Source organism: Dipodomys merriami, unplaced genomic scaffold (assembly GCF_024711535.1).
Source record: "Dipodomys merriami isolate MVZ:Mamm:240054 unplaced genomic scaffold, mDipMer1.0.p SCAF_388, whole genome shotgun sequence".
Classification (NCBI taxonomy): Eukaryota; Metazoa; Chordata; class Mammalia; order Rodentia; family Heteromyidae; genus Dipodomys; species Dipodomys merriami.
This window is the reverse complement of record NW_027205470.1, coordinates 112255-135253: the sequence shown is the minus strand read 5'-3', so window position 1 is coordinate 135253 and position 22999 is coordinate 112255. Positions and strand designations below refer to the sequence as shown.

The 22999-nt window shown below is 39.9% G+C and overlaps 1 protein-coding gene across 5 annotated transcripts in view; it reads left to right on the top strand.

Annotated features, from left to right (window-relative positions):
- LOC138805120 (F-box only protein 34-like) overlaps nt 1-22999 on the top strand; it is a 73719-nt gene extending 50720 nt beyond the window's left edge. For all 5 annotated transcript variants that reach the window (XM_069989712.1, XM_069989709.1, XM_069989711.1 and 2 more), the window contains one exon: nt 19835-22999. In XM_069989712.1, coding sequence (XP_069845813.1) covers nt 19845-21980 — 2136 coding nt within the window. In that variant the 5' untranslated portion in view covers nt 19835-19844 and the 3' untranslated portion in view covers nt 21981-22999. The remainder of the gene's footprint in view (nt 1-19834) is intronic.

The window sequence follows — 22999 nt, the reverse complement described above, 5'->3', positions numbered from 1 at the left end:
TTTTCCCATCTCATGTCAATGTTTTAAAAAAAAAAAACTGTAGAATGTTTTGAATTTCCAGTGAAGTGGCAAATTATCTCTGTTCATAGGGTGTTTGTTGCCATGGTAACAATGCACCAGCTTATGGAAGCCGGGCAGGATGCAGGTCCATTGCTTTTAGAAGGATCTAAACCCTAAAGCCTTTTTGCAGACTTCAGTGTCGCTTGTTCAAGATGTATCTAAACATCCTTAGCTTATAACAAGGCACAGCTAACATATATTGCACTGAATAATTTCTGATCCAATATAGTATTTTGTAACTTTGAGAAATATGTGAACATTATCCAAAAAAGAGAAGCTTACTGAGCTCTTATAGCTATGATTTTCTAGTTTTTTTTTGTTACGTATATCGTGTAGTTAAATATGTGGGGAACTATAAAGAGCAAATAAACATAGTGAGTGGTCTGGCTATGACATCTGTCTTTCCATTGATTTCCAGAGTTGATTAAACTGATCGGGCTGTCTAGATGTATGTTTCCTTCTTACTTCACCACTGCAAGTGTATCCCTCTCTAAGTTATGTGTTCCTTCTCCAATAGAGGAAGGCTGTTCTTTAGTCCAAGGTATGTGAGCAGCTGGGTTCCCCTAACTGGAAGCTCCAAATAAGTGTTCAAGAAATATATAGTACAACTGGACATGTTGCTACATGCCTACAATTCAGGCACTTGGGTAGACCAAGGCAGGAGAATTTTGAGATTGTGGCCAGGCTAAGCTAGATTGTGAGACCCTGTAAGTTTCTATCTATCTATCTATCTATCTATCTATCTATCTATCTATCTATCTATCTATCTATCTGTCATCTATCTATCTATCTATCTACCTACCTACCTACCTACCTACCTACCTACCTACCTACCTACCTACCTACCTATTTGTCTGTCTGTCTGTCTTTTATCTCCCATCTATATGGAGATACAAAAACCATTTTGATGCTAACACCCATTCTGCATATTCTTTTGTGGATTTCCTTCTCTTGGTGTACTGGGGATTGAACTTAAGACCTGGAGCTTGGCAAGCCTTTTCTACTTCAGCAATATCTTCAGCCCTTCCTCCCCTTAAAGACAGGGTCTCTATTCCTGGCTGACATATCCTCCAATGGTTCAGTCTCCCAATTGCTGGTATTATAAACCAGTACACTTGGCTGTGTATGTCATTTTTAAAAGATACTCTGGTACTTTTCTTTATTTGAACTGCTGCTGAAACCTTTGTTTGTACATTGGCTTTCATTTTATCTTCATTAAACTAGGAGTACTAATGCCTCGAAGTTAATCTGTAAGGTGGTATTTTCCTAATGAATGAACTAAGAGTATCCTATTTGGCTTTCTTGGAGTGTTTAATACATTTAATACATTTTAAAACATTTCTCTCACTGTACATTCCATTAACAGTAGAAATAATGAAAGTAATTGCTACTTTCCTTAAGTGTTACCTAAAACATTGAAAGTTTTGTTTTGTTTTTGGTGCTGGTACTAGGGCTTGAATTCACTGCTTACTGTCCCTTAGCATTTATGCCAAGGTTGATTGATGTTCCAGCTACTTGAGCCACCATTCCACTTTGCAGCTTTTTGGTAGTTAATTGGAGGCCACAGTCTTAAGGACTTTTCTCAGCCTTTTGAGTAGCTCAGCTAAGTATGGATTTTTAAAGGGTCTCCTTGAGTGTGAAGCTAAGGTTGTTACCTCTTCATAAGATCCCAGGCAGTACAGGTTAGCTTCTATTTTGCTTCTCAGTAATGTTATTTGATAACCACTGAAAACAACTTTTAGGATAAAAAGCTTTCTTGGATTCTCTTTTACCTTGGAGGAAAGCATTGTTTCATACATGATACATATTGGTAAACTATTTTGCCAATGCTTTTATAGTGAGAACTTGGTATATTCAAATTGTATAACCTAACAGTGTTATGTTTTGAATTTTAGTATATCAGAAAATAATGATCTTTGATGCAATGGCTACATTTGTGACTTGAAGTAAATTTTATTTAGTGAGTTTTTCTTTTTCTGCATAATAGTTGAAGAACATTGTAAGCGGTACTAATTATGGTGACATGAGAACCACTACAGGGTAGATATTCTTGAGAAAGAGGGATTACCTCACACTGAACTTGCAGATGCAAATGCTTTTTGGAACAAAAAAGCAGGTCTTATGAGATGTTTGTGAAAAACAGTATTGTATATTTAAAACATTGCTTACAGCTCAAGTGCTATTATATTTATAGATGTGGGGTGTGTGTGTGTGTGTGTGTGTGTGTGTGTGTGTGTGTGTGTGTGTGTGTGTGTGTGTGTGTGTGTGTGTGTGTGTGTGTGTGTGTGTGTGTGTGTGTGTGTGTGTGTGTGTGTGTGTGTGTGTGTGTGTGTGTGCGCGCGCGCGCGCGCGCGCGCGCCCTCATCAGTCTACTTGTATCCAATTGGCTGTTGGAAAAACAAGTTCCTTTCCCTGACTAGGGAGTAAGATCCTGTTTTGGGAGTGTGGAAAGGAAAATATTGTGTCATGAGACATAAATTCCAGCAGTTAGTTAACCATGATACCATTAACTCATTTGGTCTAATAGTCCTTTCCTTTAGTAAGATTGGTAATAGGAAAGAAAGGGATAGTCTCACTAAAAATAGTGTGTGAGGGAATTTTGTATCATATCTCATTACTTGCCTTTTACTTCCACCTTCTTGGCTTTGTTTCTTGGTGTGCTATAATTTTGCTATTCTAGCACTGAATTAATATCAGCAGATTTTCCTTTATGATTTTGTCAGTTATTGAGGTACTAAGGGTATTGGGTGTGAACTGCACATACTTCAAGTAATTTAAAGCCAGAAAGTTAGGTGGGTTTTCTACTGAGTAATTATTAATGAAGTGTGTTTGGGCTCTGTCTTTGTCTATGTGTCTCTGTCTCTTTACCTACACAGAAAAAAAAAAAAAAAACCCAAAACATGGTAAATAGGGCATAGTATAATTATGGTTTTTTAAAGCTAAATATTTTAAACTTTTTCTTGGTGTTCTCTTATAATTTGGGTGTGTAGAATCTGTTTATCATAAATTTTACTAGTGCTGATGCTGCTTTGGCTTTTTGTTGTTGTTGTTGTTTTGCTTTGTAACTATGTAAACATGACCTTAGACAGCTATGTGGGGAAATTTTATAGCCTTTCTCACTGGGACTTAGTGTCTGTGTACTTTAGTATTTAAAGGATATGTTTTGGGGCTTTGAAAGTGAGAGGGTAGTTGCTTACTCCCAGCTGAATGAATACCTTTATGTCTAGATTGTTCTGTCCTAGAAGTTATTAATAAAATGAAATTTGTTATTGTTTTTTTTTTGGGTCGGTCCTGGGGCTTGAACTCTGGGCTTGGGTACTATCCCTCAGCTCTTCAGCTCAAGGCAAGCGCTCTACCGCTTGAGCCACAGTGCTACTTCCGGTTTTCTGGTGGTTTATTGGAGATAGGAGTCTCATGGTCTTTCCTGCCTGGGCTAGCTTTGAACCGCGATCCTCAGATTTCAGCCTCCTGAGTAGCTAGGATTACAGGTGTGAGCCACTGATGCCGGGCAAGAAAATTGTGTTTAGTTAGTATTAAATAACTATTGTGGAAGTTTGGTGAGTAGAATTTTCTTTAAAATTTCTAAAAAATAATATTGCATAGGTATGTTTTTAGGTAAGTAGAATGCTGGGGAAAAAAGCAGTTAGTTATTCAAGTCAAGTGGCTTTTCAATTGGCAGAAAATTAGTGATTGATCATGTCCTAGACAACATCTATCCTCTGTTTCTCTACCTCTAAAAACAGGGCCCAAGTAACCAGGAAATGAAAGGTATTCAAGTATTGATTAGTCAAATTGTCCATAGTCCTGTTTAAGTCCTTACCTTTGATGTTGATTCACCCTAAGGAATACTTGCCTTGTACAAGGTATTGGACTGAGTGCTTTGTATAGAATACAGAAAAGAGTATCGTCACTGCAGAGGTGAAGACAGGGTATCTAACAAGGGAAGAGGCACATTTCTGGGAATTGAAAGGAGACACGTCGAAACCACTGGGTACTATTGGCAGAATGTGCATTTTAATTATCTCAGTAGTTGAGAAATTGAGGCAGTCTACCTAGAACATTTCAAAACAAAGCAAAACAATTTGAGTCTTTGAAAGAAATGGTGGCTGTGTTAACCACTGTTGTCTTACAAGTTTTTTTTTCTTTTTGATTTCTTATGTGTTTATTTCCATTTCTTTTCATCATATTTTGAATTTGCCTTCTAATTTACTTCCTGTTCAATTTTTTTTTTTTTGATCGGTCATGGGGCTTGAACTCTGGGCCTGGACACTGTCCCTCAGCTCTTCAGCCCAAGGCTACGCTCTACCATTGAGGCATAGCACCACTTTCGGTTTTCTGGTGGTTTATTGGAGATAAGAATCTCACAGACTTTCCTACCCAAGCTGGCTTTGAACCATGATCCTCAGATCTCAGCTTCCTTAGTATCAGCTAGGATTTATATCTCTGCTTCTGAGTATCAGCTAGGATTTATAAGCGTGAGCTACCCAGTGCCCAGCTCTCCTGTTCAATTTTTACTGAGGACTGTAGAGTGAAGAACTTAACGTTAAATGACCTTTGTCTGAACCAGGAAGGAGTGTGACTGTGTGAGATTGCCTAGAGCTTAGAGGGGAGGGACTTAGGATGAGTTTTTGCAGAGCTGCCCCACCCAGAGACTCTTGGAATTCCTTACCTCACTCCAGTCCACAAGCTGCCCATTACTTTGTGTACATAATGAGTGAACATTTTCAAGGCTTATTCATCCAGTGTTTTACAAATGCTTCTCTGTACTTCTTTTTCTGAAAACCAATAATTATGCAAGAATTTAGCTATATGCAGAAATAGTAGAATGGTAACTCCAACTTGGCAATCAAACAGCTTCACCTCACAGTCACATCTTTTTGATCTATATTTCTAGTCATTTCTTCCACATTTTGAAGGAAGTCCTTTCTTCATACTATTTACTGTAAAAATATTTCAGAATGTATCTAAGAAATGATGGCTTCAAAATGTATACACAACCACATAAATGGTGTTTGTTGAATGACTTCTGTTCCCTTAAGTCTTTGTGTGTGTGTGTGTGTGTGTGTGTGCTGGTCCTAGTGCTTGAGCTCTGGGCCTGAGTGCTGTCCCTGGGCTCCTTTTGCTCAAGGCCAGCACTCTACCACTTGAGCCACACCACCACTGATAACTTTTTCTGTTATTAATTGGAGATAAGAATCTCATGGAAGGGCTGGGAAGGTGGCTCAGTGGTAGAACGCTTGCCTTGCATGCCTGAGGCCCTGGGTTACATTCCTCAGCACCACATAAGCAAAAAAGCCGAAGTGGCGCTGTGGCTCAAGTGGTAGAGCGCTAGCCTTGATCTGAAGAGCTGAGGGACAGCGCCCAGGCTCAGAGTTCAGGCCCTATGACCGCCCCCCCCCCCAAAAAAAAAGTCTCATGGACTTTCCTGTCCCGGCTGGCTTCAAACCTGGATCTTCAGAGCTCAGCCTCCTGAGTAACTAGGATTATAGGCATGAGCCACTGGTGCCTAGCTGACCTTAAGTCCTTTTTAACATAGACTCTCCATGTTTTTCTTGTTTTAAAGAATCTAGAGGTTTTTTTTTAAAATCAGAACCTATTAGGAAGTAAAATTTAGAGTATTCGGTGGCTTTTACTGTATTTTGTTTGAATGAATATTCCCTATGACATTGATAGCAGTGATTAATAGTAAATGATTCAGTGTTGAGATTTTTGCAGTATGAATCTATAAAGACTAGCTGGTTATTGTCAAATGACTTCAGACTCCATAGTTCATCTAGTGAGGAAGTTGTTTAGAATTACTTATTCTTAGTTATTTCCCAGCTAGAAATAATTCCAGTTTAGTTTTCATTTAAGTATATACTATGTACTTCTCTACTTGGTTAATACTATAAATAGCTGCATTAAAGTCTTACTTAAGATTGTCTCCTGTTGCCTCTCCCCTCCTTAGTGCTGAGGATTAAACCCAGTAGGCAGGTGCTCTACCACTTGAGCCATTCCTTTAGCTTTTATCGCTTTTTACCTTTTCTGCCTTTTTATTTCACTCAGTGTAATGATCTTCAATTCCATCCAAGTCCTTTTTTGATTGTTTTTTCCTCCCAAGGTAGGGCCTTGTATTTTTGCCTAGGGCTTACCAACAGACAATGATCCTCATATACCTGGGATGACAAGTGCCTATCACCACGCTTGGCTAATTGATTGAGATGTGTTCTCAAAGATGTTTTTGCTCAGGCTGTCTTGAACTGTGTGATCTTCCTGATCTCTGCCCTCTTAAGTAGAATATAGGCATTGAAGCTATCATGTCCAATGTAATCATAGATTTTCTTATGTGTTTTATTGAGGCCTTGACAACTCTCTGGTTCACCATCTTAAGCTGGTTGCTTTAAATAAAATACTTAGGGAGGTGACTAGAGTTTAAAATGAAAGTATCCTCATAAACATTACTAGAAAACTATGGAGAAGGTCCTAGAAGCTACCAAGTCGCAAAAATGCAGCAAGTATGAAGTAAAACTAAATGGACTAGAAAACTAAATAATACTATATTCCCAGTTTCCCTTCTACAACAAACTTTGGGTAGAGTTGGTTCAGTTTAGAAACTGAGGGCTTCAGTAAGTAATACCAAAACTAATGTGTGTCTTAATATTTTAGTACATACATATTTTAGATTCTGTCACTCCAATTCTAAATCAAGTCTGTAAATGTAGCAGAACACTAGGCTGAAAGAAGTTCTTTCTTGGAAACTTAAAGCTATAGGAAATGATCCGTGAAATTTCCTAAGTAAAATAGTGACATTCTGTCCACTTTTCTCTTTTGTACCGTTGTCTGAACATCATTGCGTACTTTATATTTTTTTCCCAGGCAATCTCAATTTCAGATATTCTCTCCCGTCTTTCAACAGACTTCATTTTTAATTTTGATGATAAAAAGTCTTGAAGTCAATACTTTGTAACATGAATAAGCTTTGGAGGCTGGTTAGTGTTAGGAATTTTTTGAAATGATGTGCAGATACGTGTCATTTTCTCAGGGGCTGCTCATTTTCTTTCATCAGTATTTCAAAGAACTTGATAACTACAGAAAGGTTATGTAACCACTGTATTCTGAATAAATGAGTAAGTTAGGAGACTGTCCAGCAGTATATTATCAGAGCAGTGAGTTATTGAATTCTTTGAATCATTCCTTGGACTATCTTGGATTACGTAAAGTTCATATAAAAATAACTTTAATTTTTTCTCTTATTTGATCTTAAAACATCAAACTTTAACCTGTAGAGTTTTCATTTTTTTAATTATTTAGGGCTGGGTTATTGCCCCCCCCCTTTACACCCCCCACTTCATCTGTTGAAGGAGACTGAATTTGGAGAAAAGGCTTTAAAGAGGAAATGAACAAGTTAAAATCAGGCTGGTCTTAATCTAATCTTGCTCCTAAAAATTTAGACACATAAGAATAAAATGTGCTCAAGGGAAAGAATAGATAGGGACACTGAAAAGGCAGTCATCTGCAAGTCAGGCAGACAGACCTGAGGAGCAACCATTCCCTCAGATATCTTCAGTCTTAACCACAAGAAATACATTTTCTGTTGTTTTAAGCTACCCAGTTTGTGGTGTTTTGTTATGAAGTCCTAGCAAACTATACGCTTATAACAAAGTAGCAGTTTGAGGACTAATACAAAGTATAACAGGTTAAATGCCTCTCATTGCCTCACTGTAGTTTTTGGGAATGATGTAGTATTGTATAGCTTCAAGTGATCCATTATCTGAAAGATTTAGTGGGAGACAAAATCTAGATAGATAATAATAATATTTATCTTATTTGTACTGGTATTACTCTTTATTAGTTTAATAATTTAGTTTACTATTTTTCTCTGGAGTTGTAACGTCATTTCTGTTCTCTAGCATTTCTTTTTTTTTTTTTATGGGAGGGGTGTGTCCAGTCTTGGGGCCTGAACTCTGGGCCTGGGTGCTGTCCCTCAGCTCTTCAGCTCAAGGCTAGCGCTCTACCACTTGAGCCACAGCCCCACTTCCGGCTTTTTTCTTTTTGCTTATGTGGTGCTGAGGAATGGAACCCAGGGCCTCATGCATGCAAGGCAAGTGCTCTACCACTGAGCCACCTTCCCAGCCGCATCTAGCATTTCTTATTCTGTGGAACTAGTTTTCTTTCTTTCTTTCTTTTTTTTAATATATTTTGTATTGTAAAGAGTCTGTACAGAGGGGTTACAGTTACATGAGTAAGGTAATGAGTATATTTCCTATTGAGCATTGTAACCCCTCCTTTGTTTTTCCCCTAACATCCCTTCCCTCCTCACCTTCCCAACACCTCCCTCCCTAATTTTCTTAAATAAATCCAAACTGAGCTAACATTAAACCAGTATCACTATGTTCTTTTCTCTGTGTGTATGTGTTCTGTGTAGTCATTCAAGTCTTAGACCTGAAATGTCATCTCTTTTCAGATGTGTGTTCCAGACTACTATATTTAATTTTTTTTGTTGTTTTTGGTCGGTCGTGGGGCTTGAACTCTGGACCTGGGCGCTGTCCCTCAGCTCTTCAGCTCAAGGCGAGCTCTCTACCACTTGAGCTACAGCGCCACATCCGGTTTTCTGGTGGTTTATTAGAGATAGGAGTCTCACGGTCTCTCCTGCCCGGGCTGGCTTTGAACCGCGATCCTCAGATCTCAGCCTCCTGAGTAGCTAGGATTACAGGCGTGAGCCACCAGCGCCTGGCTATATTCAATTTTTGAAATTTCCCTTTTTCTTTTTGGTTTTAGACTGGGACTCCAACTTAGTATTGGACGTTTTTGCTCATTGGCTGGAGGTCTAACACTGGAGTGGCTCTGTTTTTTTTTTCAAAAAGTCAAATTTAAATTTGAGTGCTTCTAATGATGTCTGCTTCTATTCCTTAGTTGTTATCAATATACTGGAGAATTTTAGATTAGGAAAGAAATGAAATAAATGTGTATTTCTCAAGTTTGCCTTGAGTCAGTGTGGTCTGAGTTAAGGTCCTCCCTTCTTCAGAGACTCACACAAATGCTTGCTGGCAGTTACTTTTTTTTTTTTTTTTTTTGCCAGTTCTAGGGCTTGAACTCAGCCTGGGCACTGTTCCTGAGTTTCTTTTGCTCAAGGCAAGCTCTAGCTCTACCACTTGAGCTACAGCACCACTTCTGGCCTTTTCTGTTTATGTGTTACTGAGGAATCAAGCCCAGGGCTTCATGCATGCTCGGCAATCATTCTGTCACTAAGCCACATTCCCAGCCCAAGTTAAATATTTGATAATGAAAGAGATTAATTTCAAGTAAGGTATCAAAGTGGGCCATCCAAAATTGAACCTTTAGTCTCAGTTCTGCGTTTTTTTTTTCACTGTTAAAATCTCTTGATCTCCTCTTTTAATTTGGGGATAAGCACTTCAACCGCTGCTTTCCTTATTGCTTATAGTATGGTAGGTTGAGGATGTAAACATTGACTTCTGACTGTATTCATCTCTATGCTCATGATATGCTTTCTTGTGATCTTTAAAAAAAATTGTAATGGTTGTGTCCAGAAGGGTTATAGTTATATAAATCAGATAATGAGTACATTTCTTTTTGAACACTGTCACCCCATTTCTCATTTTCTCCCAGTTTTCCCCCTCCTTTCTTGTGATATTGAAGGCTCCCTCTGCTTTGGTTTCCTCATCTAAGATTGGAGATAAGAGTAGTGTGCTCATGTAACTGTAACCTCTCTGTACAGTATCTTTACAATAAAAATATATATTTAAAATAAAAAAGAGTAGTGTGCAGTTCTTTGTAGATAATGTGAACTTAAAACATTGCCTGGCACATAGTAAGCATTTTAGAAATGTTGAGTTACTCTACTCGCACTTGCAATGCTTAACTCTAGCTCTATATTCATTTTTTAGCTATAAAAACAACTTGAGTAACAAAACTTTTACCATAAAATTTGGTATGCTTACCTTTCTGCTTGTAGCAGGAAAAATTAGCACACTCCTTGCAGACTGATTGGGCAAGATACATTTAGGCATAAAACTCTTCACACTATGTCTCAGCAACTTTACTTCTGGAAGTCTTTTCTAAAAACAAAACCTTTAGATATAATATTCATGAAGAGAGTAACATTATAATGTCCAGGATTGGAGGGAATAGTTAACTTCTGGCACTTAAACAGATGATGTGTTTAAAATATGATATAGTCACGTGAAAAATATGACTGGTGCTCAAAAAATTCAACTTGGTTAATGTACAATAAGATTACAACCATGTAAAGTAATATATGGTTAACATCCAGGATTTTTCCTTGGATAGGATTTAATTAAATGTTCTTTTGATCCTGTTTTTTTTTTTTTTTTTGGTCTTTTTTTTTTTTTTTGGTTATATGTAAAACTGGTTCTAAAGGCACAACTTTTACCCTAAAATTAGGAGTTTTATATACCTTGTTATAAGATAAAGCCTTTGATACACGTCTCTAGGAATTTTAGTAGAGTCAAATTCTATAGACTGAGATGGGCCTTGGTTTTACACAGATGAAGACAGTCTATCTATTCTAAAACTATTTCCTCTAGTTTTATTTGAGAGCTAAGACAAAGCACATATATAGAATATAGTTTCTAGATAAGATTACAGTTTGGACTCCTTGCTGCCTATTTGTTTTAAAGACAAAGTCCTGAACTGTGTGGTCCATTAAAAATTTTTTTAAATTATGAAAATACCATACAGAGGGGTTACAATTACATGAGCAAGGTAATGAGTACATTTCTTATCAAGCATTTTTGCCTCCTCCTTTGTTTCCCCTTCCCATCCCTTCCCATCTTCCCCTCTCCCCATATGGTCCATTTTTAACCTCACTAGTTAAATTTGCTTCCTAAGCTCTAAAAGCAGGTTTCAAAAGCAGGAGCCTTTTCAACTTTTGGCCACAAGCCTGATAGCTTTAGTAGTAGCAATTCTGAATGGGATTCTTTGACCAGCGTATGATAGCAATTATTGAACAGCTGTGCTTGTAGTCAAGCTTTTGAGACTTTCTTTGGTAAACACATTGGGTCTATCTCTGAATAGCCCCTAGCAAGGCATACAAAAGCAGTATTTCTAATCTGGCTCAATAGATTTTGAATATTTCGTTTTCCCATCAGGTTTACCATCAACCTTCCTTTGTTTTCGGGAATGAACTTTGTTTTTATGATACTGGGTTTATACTAGAGACAACTTTGAAGCAAGCAAAGCAGGTACTGCTTTTAAATTTCATTGTGAATTCTGAGGTGGAAGTTGTTCTTAAATCTATACATGTTTCCAAAGACCATTCTTCGCTACTACTGAGTAGTAGGAACATAAAGGATTTTTATATTATGTGCTATTAATCACCCAACCCTCCTGATACAAATTCCAGGAGACGGCTTTAGAGAATTTTTTTGAGAATATTCTTTTTTTTTGGGGGGGGTGTCTGGTCTTGGGGCCTGAACTCTGGGCCTGGGCGCTGTCCCTCAGCTCTTCAGCTCAAAGCTAGCGCTCTACCACTTGAGCCACAGCACCACTTCCGGCTTTTTTCTTTGTGCTTATGTGGTGCTGAGGAATCGAACCCAGGGCCCCAGGCATGCAAGGCAAGCACTCTACCACTGAGCCTCCTTCCCAGCCCTTTTTTTTTTTTTTTAAGGGAGGTGGGGTCGGTTGTGGGGCTTGAACTCAGGGCCTGAGTCTGTCCCTGAACTTTTTGCTCAAGGCTAGCATAGCACTGTACCACTTGGGGCCACAGCTTTGTTTCAGGTTTTTGAGTTGTTAATAGAAAAAAAGAGTCTCACAGCCACTTCTCTGCCTGGGCTGGCTTTGAACCTTGATCCTTAGATCCCAGCCCTCCTGAGTAGCTAGGATTATAGGCATGAGTTACCGACACCTCATGAGAATATTCTTTTATAGCTCTGTGTGGTGACAAACTAGAGAGTGGGTGAGAATTTCTTGAGCCTAGGAGCTCAAGGTCAGTCTTTGTCTTCCAAAAAACAAAGAAAAAAAGGAGATGTAAACTCTGTCTGAAAATTTCATCCTCTAATACTAATTTTGGAACTCAATTTGAGTAAAAATACGACAGGGTTGTTTACTGTTGTTTGTTTTTTTATAACAGCAGTTGGATGTGTTCTCTCAGTACTTAAATTCTAAGCCTTAGAGGAATATTGGAGGTGTGTGTGGGGGAGGTGTTAGAATCTTTCTAACAGAATGTCTTTATCCTTTTATTTTTGGAGGTACTAGCATTTGAATTTAGGATATTGTCATTGTAAGGCAGGCATTGTACTGTTATGTTTTGTGCTGGTTATTTTTTTTTGGGGGGGGGGTCCGGTCGCGGGGCCTGAACTCGGCCTGGGCATTATCCCTCAGCTCTTCAGCTCAAGGCTAGCGCTCTACCACTTGAGCCACAGCGCCACTTCCGGCTTTTTTCTTTTTGCTTATGTGGTGCTGAGGAATCGAACACGGGGCCTCGAGCATGCAAGGCAAGCACTCTACCACTGAGCCACCTTCCCAGCCCGTGTACTGGTTATTTTTGAGGTAGGATCTTTCCCAATCTCAGCCTGCCCCATAGCTGGGGCCACAGGCTGCCTTCTGCCCCTTTTTTATTAAGGACTGAAGACCACACAGTGGCAAATTAGAAACTTGACATTGATCTTTTTAAAATAGTTTTTTTATTAAGTAATTACATAAATTTCACACTATTGTGGGGTAGTGATATTTAAAGTCACAAACACATTTTACCATCACAAAGCAAATTGTCAGACATTGATCTTTTGTATGTTATGATTTGCTACTAGCACCAAGAAAATTTCATTCCTTTTCCCCTGTTCAAATCAAGCACTATCATTTGGGTTCTTGACCATCAATCTTAGCCCTCTATATGCAGGAGTTATTATGTAATAGCTCAGGTCTGTAATCCCAGCACTCAGGATACTGAGGCAGGAGGATCAAGGCCTAGCTGGACCATATAGTTCTGAGCCCACTTGAGCTATCTCAAAAAACCAAACAACAAACCCCTATCAAACAAAAATGGGCTGGGACTGTAGCTCAGTGGTAGAGGACAAGGACCTGAGTTTGATCCCCAAACACCCACATACACACAAAATTACTCTTGACTCTTAACCTTTTTTAAAGCATAATTTCACTTCTATGACTTTATTTGTGGATTCTATAATCTCTTTTAAGGTAGATTTTTTTAACCTTTTGAGCTATCATTAGTCATACCTAGAAAGGATGCTATAATTAGTGAAAGCAAGATTTGGTCATTAGTGGAGTGATGTTGTTCAGGCTTTAATTGATTCATTGTTAATCACACCATATTCCTGGAAAGGATACAAGGTGATAAGTATATATGGAGACTTTCCCTCACTGTGTAGGTCACCAGGGATCTCTACTGCCAGCTATCACTATTCCTCATTGTACCTTGCTGAAGACTCTTCCATTGACTGAGCCTACCTTTTATGTACATTTTCTGGTTATCAGAGTAATATGTGTTCAAATTAGAAAAGTTTCTCTAGATACACTTTCATTCATTGAAGTATTGGTAATGTCTATCTTCTTTTCCTATTTCTCTGGTTATATCTGTTTTGCAGGAAGCCCTGAAGTCCCCACATTTTTTTGTGAAATTGAACTTAATCTGCTTCTGCTGTTCCAAATCTACCCAGCTACCTTATTGCCATCCACTAAGAAGAATCATTCCTCCTACAGTTGCTGAAGCCATAAAATGAGGGTCCACATCCTTACTTGAAACTTGTCCTTTATCCTCTGATTTTTTGTTTTGTTTTTGTGCTGCTTCTGGGGCCTGACCTCAGGGTGCTGTGCTAAGCTTTTTTGCTCAAGGCCAGTGCTCTACCACTTGAGCCACAGCTCCACTTCCAGCCTTTTTAGTACTTAATTGAAGAGTCTCAGACTTTCCTGCCCAGTCGGCTTGAACTGTGATCCTCAGATCTGTTTCCTGACTAGCTAGGATTGCAAGAATGAGCATTGGCTCTTGGCTCATCCTTCAGTTTTAATGACTAGTAAGAAGTCTTGCTTGTCTATCATCTCTTTACACAACACTATAAACTCATACTGTCTCTCTTATACCTACATTTCTTCTTAGAATTTTGTATGTCTTATTTTAGGACTTAGCTTAGTTTTAGGACTTAGCTTAGGAGATCAGAGCTTCTCAGACCTGTTCCTATACCCTCAAAACTGAGCTATGCAGGGTGCTTGTAATCCTAGCTACTCAGGAGACTGAGATCTGAGGATCATGATTCGAAGCCAGCCCAGGCAGGAAAGTCCATGAGACTCTTATTTCCAATTAATCACCAGAAAACCAGAGTGGTGCTGTGACTCAAAGTAGTAGAGTAGTGCCAGCCTTGAGCAAAAAAGCTCAAGGACAGTGCCCAGGCCCTGAGTTCAAGCCTCATGACTGACAAAACAAAAACAAAATAACCTGAGCTAGGTGCTAGGACTTATTCCCTACATGTACATTTTTTCTTGATCTTTTTTTCCTCATGTACCCTCATAGCACCTGTTCTGCTCTTACAAGATATTTTATTGTTGTATTTAGTTTTTTGTCATAAAGCAGTGATTATAACTGCAGCATAAGTATCTAGCCCAGATTGGTTAGTAAATTTCTTTATTTTCTGTGTGTGTGTGTGTGTGTTTGTGTGTGTGTGTGTGTGTGTGTGTGTGTGTGTGTGTACACGCGCGTGCGCACATGCGCGCATGTTCATTAGTCACTGGGATTTGAGCTCAGGGCCTAGTGCTGCCCTTTATGTTTTTATTCAAGGCTGGTGCCTGCCACTTGAGTCATATGTCCACTTCTAGCTTTTTGCTGGTTAACTGGCTATTAGAGTCTTACCTACACTTCTGCCCAGCCTAGCTTTAAACTTCAATCCTCAGATCTCAATCTCCTGAGTTGGGTGCCTGGCTTGGTTAGTAAACAAAAAATGGCTGAAGGAAATGGACATTTGTAGGTGGAGTTTTGAAAAAATATTATGGTCTTTGTCTCTTCAAAACTATTATATGGCCTTTTCCTACCTGGTCCCATTGTAGTCGTTCTGTGAACAACCTTCCAAAGGCAAGAAGTGTGGTAGGCAAACTAGGTAAAGCTGAAGGATTGGCTGGGTGGACTCTAGAACTTTGTCTTTGAAATGACAGAAGGTAGGCTTTCCTGCATCTTAACAACTGTGTAGTGGAAATGATGATAAGTCATACTATGAATGAATAGGAGGGAACGTTTGAGTGATTTTGGTGACTGGATGTAGAGGTCAGGGAGGAAGAACATAAATGACTCAAGTTTCTGGTTTGATGGATTAGGTACTTGAAGCTGTCATCAATTTATTGGGTTTATTTTGAGATTCCTATTATGTCTATTAGGCATAAGGCTATGAAGTTTGGAAGAGAATGCCACTAGAAATGTGGGATGGGGAGTTATTAGCCTTAGTGAGTTAGAATTAGAGAAGTGATTACTTAGGGTAGAGCCTAAAAATGCCAGCTGTGATGGCACATATCTGGATCACCCAGGAAGATGAGGAAGGAAGATCACAGGTTTGAAACCAGGTTAGACTACATAGCAAGACTTTACATCAAAAATATAAAATTGAAAAGCAGGCATGGTGGCTTGAAGCCAGCTAGGCAAGAAACTTATGAGACTCCCTCATTTCAATAAACAAGAGGCTAGACATGGTGGTACATTCCCATCATTACAGGAAGATCACAGTCTTAACATTGGGAGTTTGAGGTAAAGTGGCAGTCTGTCAACAAAAAGGCCACAGACTATGTATGCTGGGAGTGGGACTTGATTAGAGTGAACTTTTAAAATATTATTATAAATGCTGAGGTACAGCTCAGTGGTAGATTACTTGCCTAGCATGAGTAAGGCCCAAGTTTTACAAAAACAAAAGACAGAAAACCCAAATGAACAAACAAAAGAGCGTGATGAAGAGTGTGTCAACTTATGCTCAGTGGGTTGTGCTTGTAATCCTATAGCTACTCAGGAGGCTGCGGTCAGAGGATCAGTTTGAAGTAAGTCCCTGGAGAAAAATCTGACCCAGTCTCTGAAATAACAGAGCTGGAAGTGTGGTTAAAGTGGTAGAGCACCAGCAGAACAAGTCAAGTAAGCCCTGAGTTCAAACCCTGGTACCTTAAAGTTGGCAACCATGGAAACCGATCTGGATTTTTCTGCTTTAGCTGTCTAGTGGGTAGTTGTGCAAGTATCACCACGTGGTTTACACTGTTGGAGACTTTAAGTTTTTATTTTATAGAATTTTGCAGCAAACACCTTTATTACCCTACATCATATCCTCTCAGCTCAGCGTTTTACAGTTTCTCTATACTCCATCAACACCTATTTTCTGCCTTTAAGGCCTTCATGATGCCAACCAAGGGGCAGAAAAGTTAACCTCCCTATCCTTAGCAGCTTCAAGCAACCCTTGAACATTGCACCTCCTTCAGAGCACTCCATCTCACTGTGCCCTAACCCTCTAATTATGTGTCCTTACTGGCTTTCCCTCTCTGTTGTACCTTTGCTTTCCTCACTTTTTTTCCTGGGATCTTTTCCTGATTCATCTAGCTAGAACGTTTTGCACAGTAACTAACTGTTAGTCTAGCTGACTTTACAGGTTAAATGCATACAAAAGCCTTCCTGGTGACATTAACTGCTTCTCTTGATGTCTTTGTCAATAACAAAACCTAAAATAATGTGTGGGGGATGAAGGCAAAGGGAACATATTGTGCAATGCAAAATAGCACACATATTGCAGTTTAAATTTAATTTATTCACAGACACTCTGATGAGATAATTATGTGAGAATTTTGTTTTCAACATCCATTTCTTCCATTTCACTTATAGAGGTGTTGAAAGAATATAAAAAATCAGAAAATAGTTGGCACAAAGAGACAGTGAGTCAGAGTTCCTCTTTTGTTCATTTATATGTCATATTGAAGACTTCTGGGTGGTTCTTTTTGGAGGACTAAATTATAGAATATGATAGAAAGCTATTAAAAATGCTACAACACAGAAAGGGGAAGATCTCTATAAATGGTTAGGATATAAATTGCCAAAGGTCAGAAAGATCCTAATATCTACTTCAGGGGTTATCTTTTAAAGGACATTTCATATTCTTAAATGTAGGATTCAGTTCTCCTTACCATATAACCATATCAGTATTTCTTCTCTTAGCTGAAGGGGAAGCTTGAACTAAACAATCGCTTGCATACTTGACAATCAATGCTGATACCTGAAGACAGTTACATAGAGGGAGCTACACTGCAGGCGTTCAGTAAATGTTGTTCACCACTCAGCAAAGAACATGCTGTGCCACTGTCTCAGTGAGCCAGTGTAGGGAAATATACCATGCTCATTAACATCTTCAGCTGCTGGTTCCTATTCTTCTGACCTGTGACTTCATCCCATTTTTTTAAAGTTATTTATTTGGTGCCAGTCCTAAGACTTCAACTCATGGTCTGGGCGCTGTCCCTGAGCTTTATTGCTCAAGGATGGCACTCTTAACACTTTAGCCACAGCCCCACTTCTTGATCATTTGTTGCTTAACTGTAGAGTCTCACAGTCTTGACCATCCTGAGCTGAGTCAGATCTCAGCCTACTGAGTAGGGTTACAGGCGTGAGCCATGAGCTCCCCGATTCTTTTTAAAATTTTTTATTTTTTTAAAGCATACACTATCATAGTGGTATTTCCATGCATGCATACCATGTTCCTTGATCAACTTCACCCCTCGTATCACACTTTTGTCTTCCTCTCTCCTTTCCCCTTTTAAAAACAATTCCAGGGGCTGGCCTTGCATGCATGAGGTCCTGGTTTCGATTCCTTAGCACCACTTGCACAGAAAAAGCTGGATGTGGCGCTGTGGCTCAAGTAGTAGAGTGCTTGTCTTGAGCTGAAGAGCTGAGGGATAGCACCCAGGCCCAGAGTTCAGGCTCTACGACTGACCCCAAAAAAAGTTATTTTAGAGGTGATACAGAGGTGATATACATTTACATGAGTCAGGTAATAAGTACATTTCCTTTCATACAGTGTCATCTGTTCCCTCATTCTCTCCCATTCCCTTCTTCCCATCTCCACTCACAAGTTGTATAGTTCACTTTCATCAGTCTTTTCTTCCTCTCCCTCTCCTTTTAAAAGCAAGGTTTCCAGGTTTCATTGTTCTATTTGCATACATGTATACTTTTGTATATAAAGTTATGGGTTTGGTTTTTTTTTTTGGTCTGGTCGTGGGGCCTGAACTCTGGGCCTGGGCACTGTCCCTCAGCTCTTCAGCTTAAGGCTAGCGCTCTACCACTTGAGCCACAGAGCCACTTCGGGCTTTTTGCTTATGTGGTGCTGAGGAATTGAACCCAGGGCCTCAGGGTTGCAAGGCAAGCGCTCTACCACTGAGCCACCTTCCCAGCCTGGAGTATTTGAAACATATTTAATTTCTTCTCTCTCCTCCATCCTACTGGTACCCATCTGACTTCAGATCTTTATTTAGGGTGGTAGGTTTATTTTGCAGGAAGCCAGGCATCTTTCGAAAATACTCTTTCTTAATCCAGGATGTTTTGATGGTAGTGGGTTTGATGTGATCATTGCATCATGTATCTTTCAACTCCCAAGTTATAACATTTCAGCTCAGATCCAGGGAAGAAGGGACTGGCCCTAGGTAAGCTAATCATTGATAGGATGGGGACTAGAACCCATGTCTATGATGTAATCATCTTATGTCTCACTTCCAGAGTGGCTTTCATCCCCAGTCCTGGCCAGGGAAAAAAACAAGGCACTGTTTTTCTGAAGTCATGTAAAATGTTTTTAGAATTAGGATTATAGATTCTATTTTACATTTAAGATAGTTGGAGTAGGCCAGGTATGGTGGCTCATGCCTGTAAGTCTCAGACATTTTGTAAGTATAGGAGGATTCCAGTTCAAGGCCAACCTGAAAAAGGGGTATGGGGTATGGGTAGTAGTGATTAAGACCCTATATTAAAGAATAAACTGGGTACGGTGGTTCCCATTTGACCAGGAGGCAAAGTCTGAGGCAGGAGACCCTATCTGAAAAATAAAGCAAAAAAGGGCTAGAGGCATAGCTCAAGTGAGGGAGTGTTTGTTAAGCTCTAGGTTCTGAGTTAAATTCCCAGTCCTATTCCAACAAAAAATAAAGGCGGGAAATTTGATAGGTGCTTATACGCATAGTTGAACAACACATATAATCAAGTAAGTGAAAAGGTAGACATCAGAATAGTCAATAGTATTGGAATAATTTAGGAAGAAATATAATAATAGGTAATCAAATAGGTAATCAAAATGCTAGTATGATCATGACCTGGAAAGGTTAAGTGCTTAACCATGTAAGGCTGGGTGTGTGGGTACATATAATACCAGCAGCCAGGAGGCTGAGGCAGGAGGATCATGGATTCTGTGCTCGGCTGAGCTTACACAAGGAGACCCTGTTTCAAAACACAAAATAAAACATAAAATCTGCTATGGTTTTTGGAAGAGTTTCTTTTATACTATTGTCTGTACCGTGCTGAGTACTTACTGATGAAGTGTTCTAAGTAAGATGAACTTTATTTAAATGAGTAAGTTTATGTATAGGATACTTGTCAGTTTATAAAACTCAGCCAAAGTCAATTTATTTTCAAGTTGATAACGATGTAAAGTGTTTATTTTGCTTTTGTTATATATACTTCATCTGTACATTAAAAACTAGCCAAGTGAGAGTGTTGCTGATTTAGTAGGAGTCTAGAAAGCTGGTGGCTTAACTTAAACTTGTCTTAAAAAAAATCAAAAACCTTTCAATCAAATAATGTATTTCTCTCCCTTAGGGCCTCTGTTATGCACCTAAAGCCATATTGGAAGCTCCAGAAGAAAGAACGTCCTCTGGAAGTCAGCAGGGACACTCTAAGAACTCCTTTGAGTCACCAAAAGGCTGCCAATGATGAAAAAGACAAAGGTGGCTACATGAAGCCTGGTGTCTTTCCTTCAGCCTCTCTTGGCAAAGCATCATTTCGAACACCATTTGGGGTCCTTTCTCCAAATGTTCTGTGCAGCATGAGTGGGAAGAATCCTGTAGAGAACAGCTTGAACATTAAACCGAGAAAGAATGCACCGTCTGCAACAATCCACCAGGGAGAAGGAGGGGAAGGGCCACTTGACATCTGGGCTGTTGTGAAACCTGGAAACACAAAGGAGAAAATTGCCTTCTTTGCAGCCCACCAGTATAGCAATAGGACAGGATCTATGAAAATAAAAAGCTCCTGGGATATTGATGGGAGAGCTACTAAAAGAAGGAAAAAATCAGGGGATCTTAAAAAAGCCAAGATACAGTTAGAAAGGATGAGGGATGTCAACAGCAAGTGCTACCAACCAGAGCCATTTGCCTGTGGCATTGAGCACTGTTCTGTGCATTATGTGAGTGACAGTGGGGATGGCATCTATACTGGGCGGCCTCTGTCTGTCATACAGATGGTTGCCTTCCTTGAGCAAAGAGCCAGTGCCCTACTAGCCAGCTGTACAAAGAACTGCAGCAATTCTCCTGCCATTGTGAGGTTTTCTGGCCAATCCAGAGGTGTGGCCCCTGTCCCTGAGCCCTTCTCTTCCCCAGGAGCTTGTGAAGAACCCACAGAAAGAGGAAATCCTGAGATTATTGAGCCACAGAGTGAACCAGTGCGTGTCCTTGACATGGTAGCTAGGCTGGAGTCTGAGTGCCTGAAGCGGCAGAGCCAGCGTGAGCCTGGAAGCCTGTCTCGGAATAATAGTTTCCGTCGAAATGTAGGCAGGGTGTTGCTTGCAAACGGCACTCAGGCTGATGAAGGGAAAGTCAAGCAAGGCACCTTGGAGGTACCTGACACTCAGGTGAATCCTGTGCAGTCTGTGGACTGTGGACCCTCAAGAGCTGCCCATTCTCTTATTGGAGACCCAGACTGGGATGGTGTTCCTCAGGGCTGTCCCACATCATTGCCAGCAGGTGTGACTTTCCACCCGGACAATGCAGAATTAGAGCCAGCTCAACAAACCCCAATGAAAACCAGCAGTAGGTATGATGTGGAAATGACAGATGAACTTGATGGACTGCCTTTTTCTTCTCACACCTGTCTCCAAGTCACTGAATTGCCCACAGATGCTATCGATTGTACAAGTAGAGAGCTTGTGCCACTTACTAGCCAAAATCCTGATCAGAGAACAAAAGAATCTTTGTGCATTAGCATCACTGTGTCCAAAGTGGAGAAAGACCAGCCTTCTCTTTTCAACACCTGTGAAGAGCCACCTCCAGGGATGTTGTTTTTTTTGCCACCTGGTCAGCACCAGTTAGACTGTTCCCAGGTGAATGAAAGCACAGCCGGAGAATCTTCAGAGACCCTGCAGCTTGAAGATGCTACTGGTAGTTCCAGGAAATCTGATCCAAAAGGTGAATCCGTGGAGCCCTTCGTACCTCCAGGTTCTGCAGGAGAAAGTACAGAACTGGTGCTTGAGGCATCTAGTTGGAAGAAGCAGGTGTCTCATGACTTTCTGGAGACTAGGTTTAAAATCCAGCAGCTTCTGGAGCCTCAGCAGTACATGGCATGTCTGCCCCACCACATTATGGTAAAAATCTTCAGGTTACTTCCCACCAGGAGTTTAGTGGCTCTTAAGTGTACTTGCTGCTATTTCAAGTTTATCATTGAATACTACAATATTAGACCAGCTGATTCTCGCTGGGTTCGAGATCCACGCTATAGAGAGGATCCTTGCAAGCAGTGCAAGAAAAAATATGTGAAAGGGGATGTGTCTCTGTGCCGGTGGCATCCCAAACCCTATTGCCAGGCATTGCCCTATGGGCCTGGGTACTGGATGTGCTGCCATCGGTCTCAGAAGGGCTTTCCCGGCTGCAAGCTAGGGCTTCACGACAATCACTGGGTCCCTGCCTGCCACAGCTTTAATCGAGCAATCCATAAGAAAGCAAGAGGGAGTGAAACAGAAGAGGAATACTGAAGTCTATGTAAGAGGCAATGGAAAGCCCAATTTTACAAATGCTAAATACATAAACCATTCAAGTGAGTGTTGCCTCTCAGTCCCCAGTTTAGGGGAATCTGAACTTGCTCCATCAGGACTGCCAAACTTACCAGCTGTGTAAGAAAACTGGTCTCATAGTTTTACAGTAAGAGCCTCACACTTGATCCAGGGTGGGATCCCAGTAGCTTGGCTCGCTCAGCTGTGAATAAGTTATGCCTGCTTTTCCCATCAAATCTATCCTCAAAGGATGAAGACTTGCCATGTCAAGTATGTTCCGAGGAGCTCACTGCAGGCAATCTCTAAGCAGGGACTCCGGAAGTGTTTTTAGCACTGGTACCTTATTTGAAGTAAGTGAAAAGGAAATCAAGACCCTTGGATGCAAAGTATGCCTAAGAAGTAAAAGCCAGGCACCTTATCTTAGACCTTGTATGCGTGATCCTGTGAGATTGATGTTTGTGGTTGGAGATGGATTTCATGCCCTGTGGTGTTTACAGTGTATATAATGGTTGTGTTTTCCTAGGGCTATGAAAATGCACATTAAACCTGAGCGCCTTTACCTTTAGATGAGTGCTTTGGCCCCTCTGTAAATAACGCGATTAAAATCCAGTTGTATATGATGGACAACTGACTAAACATAATCACCACAATGCAGCTAGGGTAGTGTTGCGGCTATAATTGTGTTTTTATTGTCTCGCCTCAAAATTTGTATATCCTATATAAAATATGAATGTTTTCCAAATAAACTATGAATGTTTCCTGTATAATATATGAATGTTTCATAGTTAAGAGGTTAACCTGTTCAAAGGATACCAAATAATGGTTTAATTGAACAATCTTAAAATCAACATAGAGAACAATCCTTTGTTATATTTTAGTGATCCAGCAAGAATGAGAGAATATATAGTCAGATTATAACACCCTTGTCTACTTTTATCCTTTTTGTCTGGTTTCAAAAAGTTTTTTTTTAACTTCAATAAAAATATGCATCTTAAATGGGA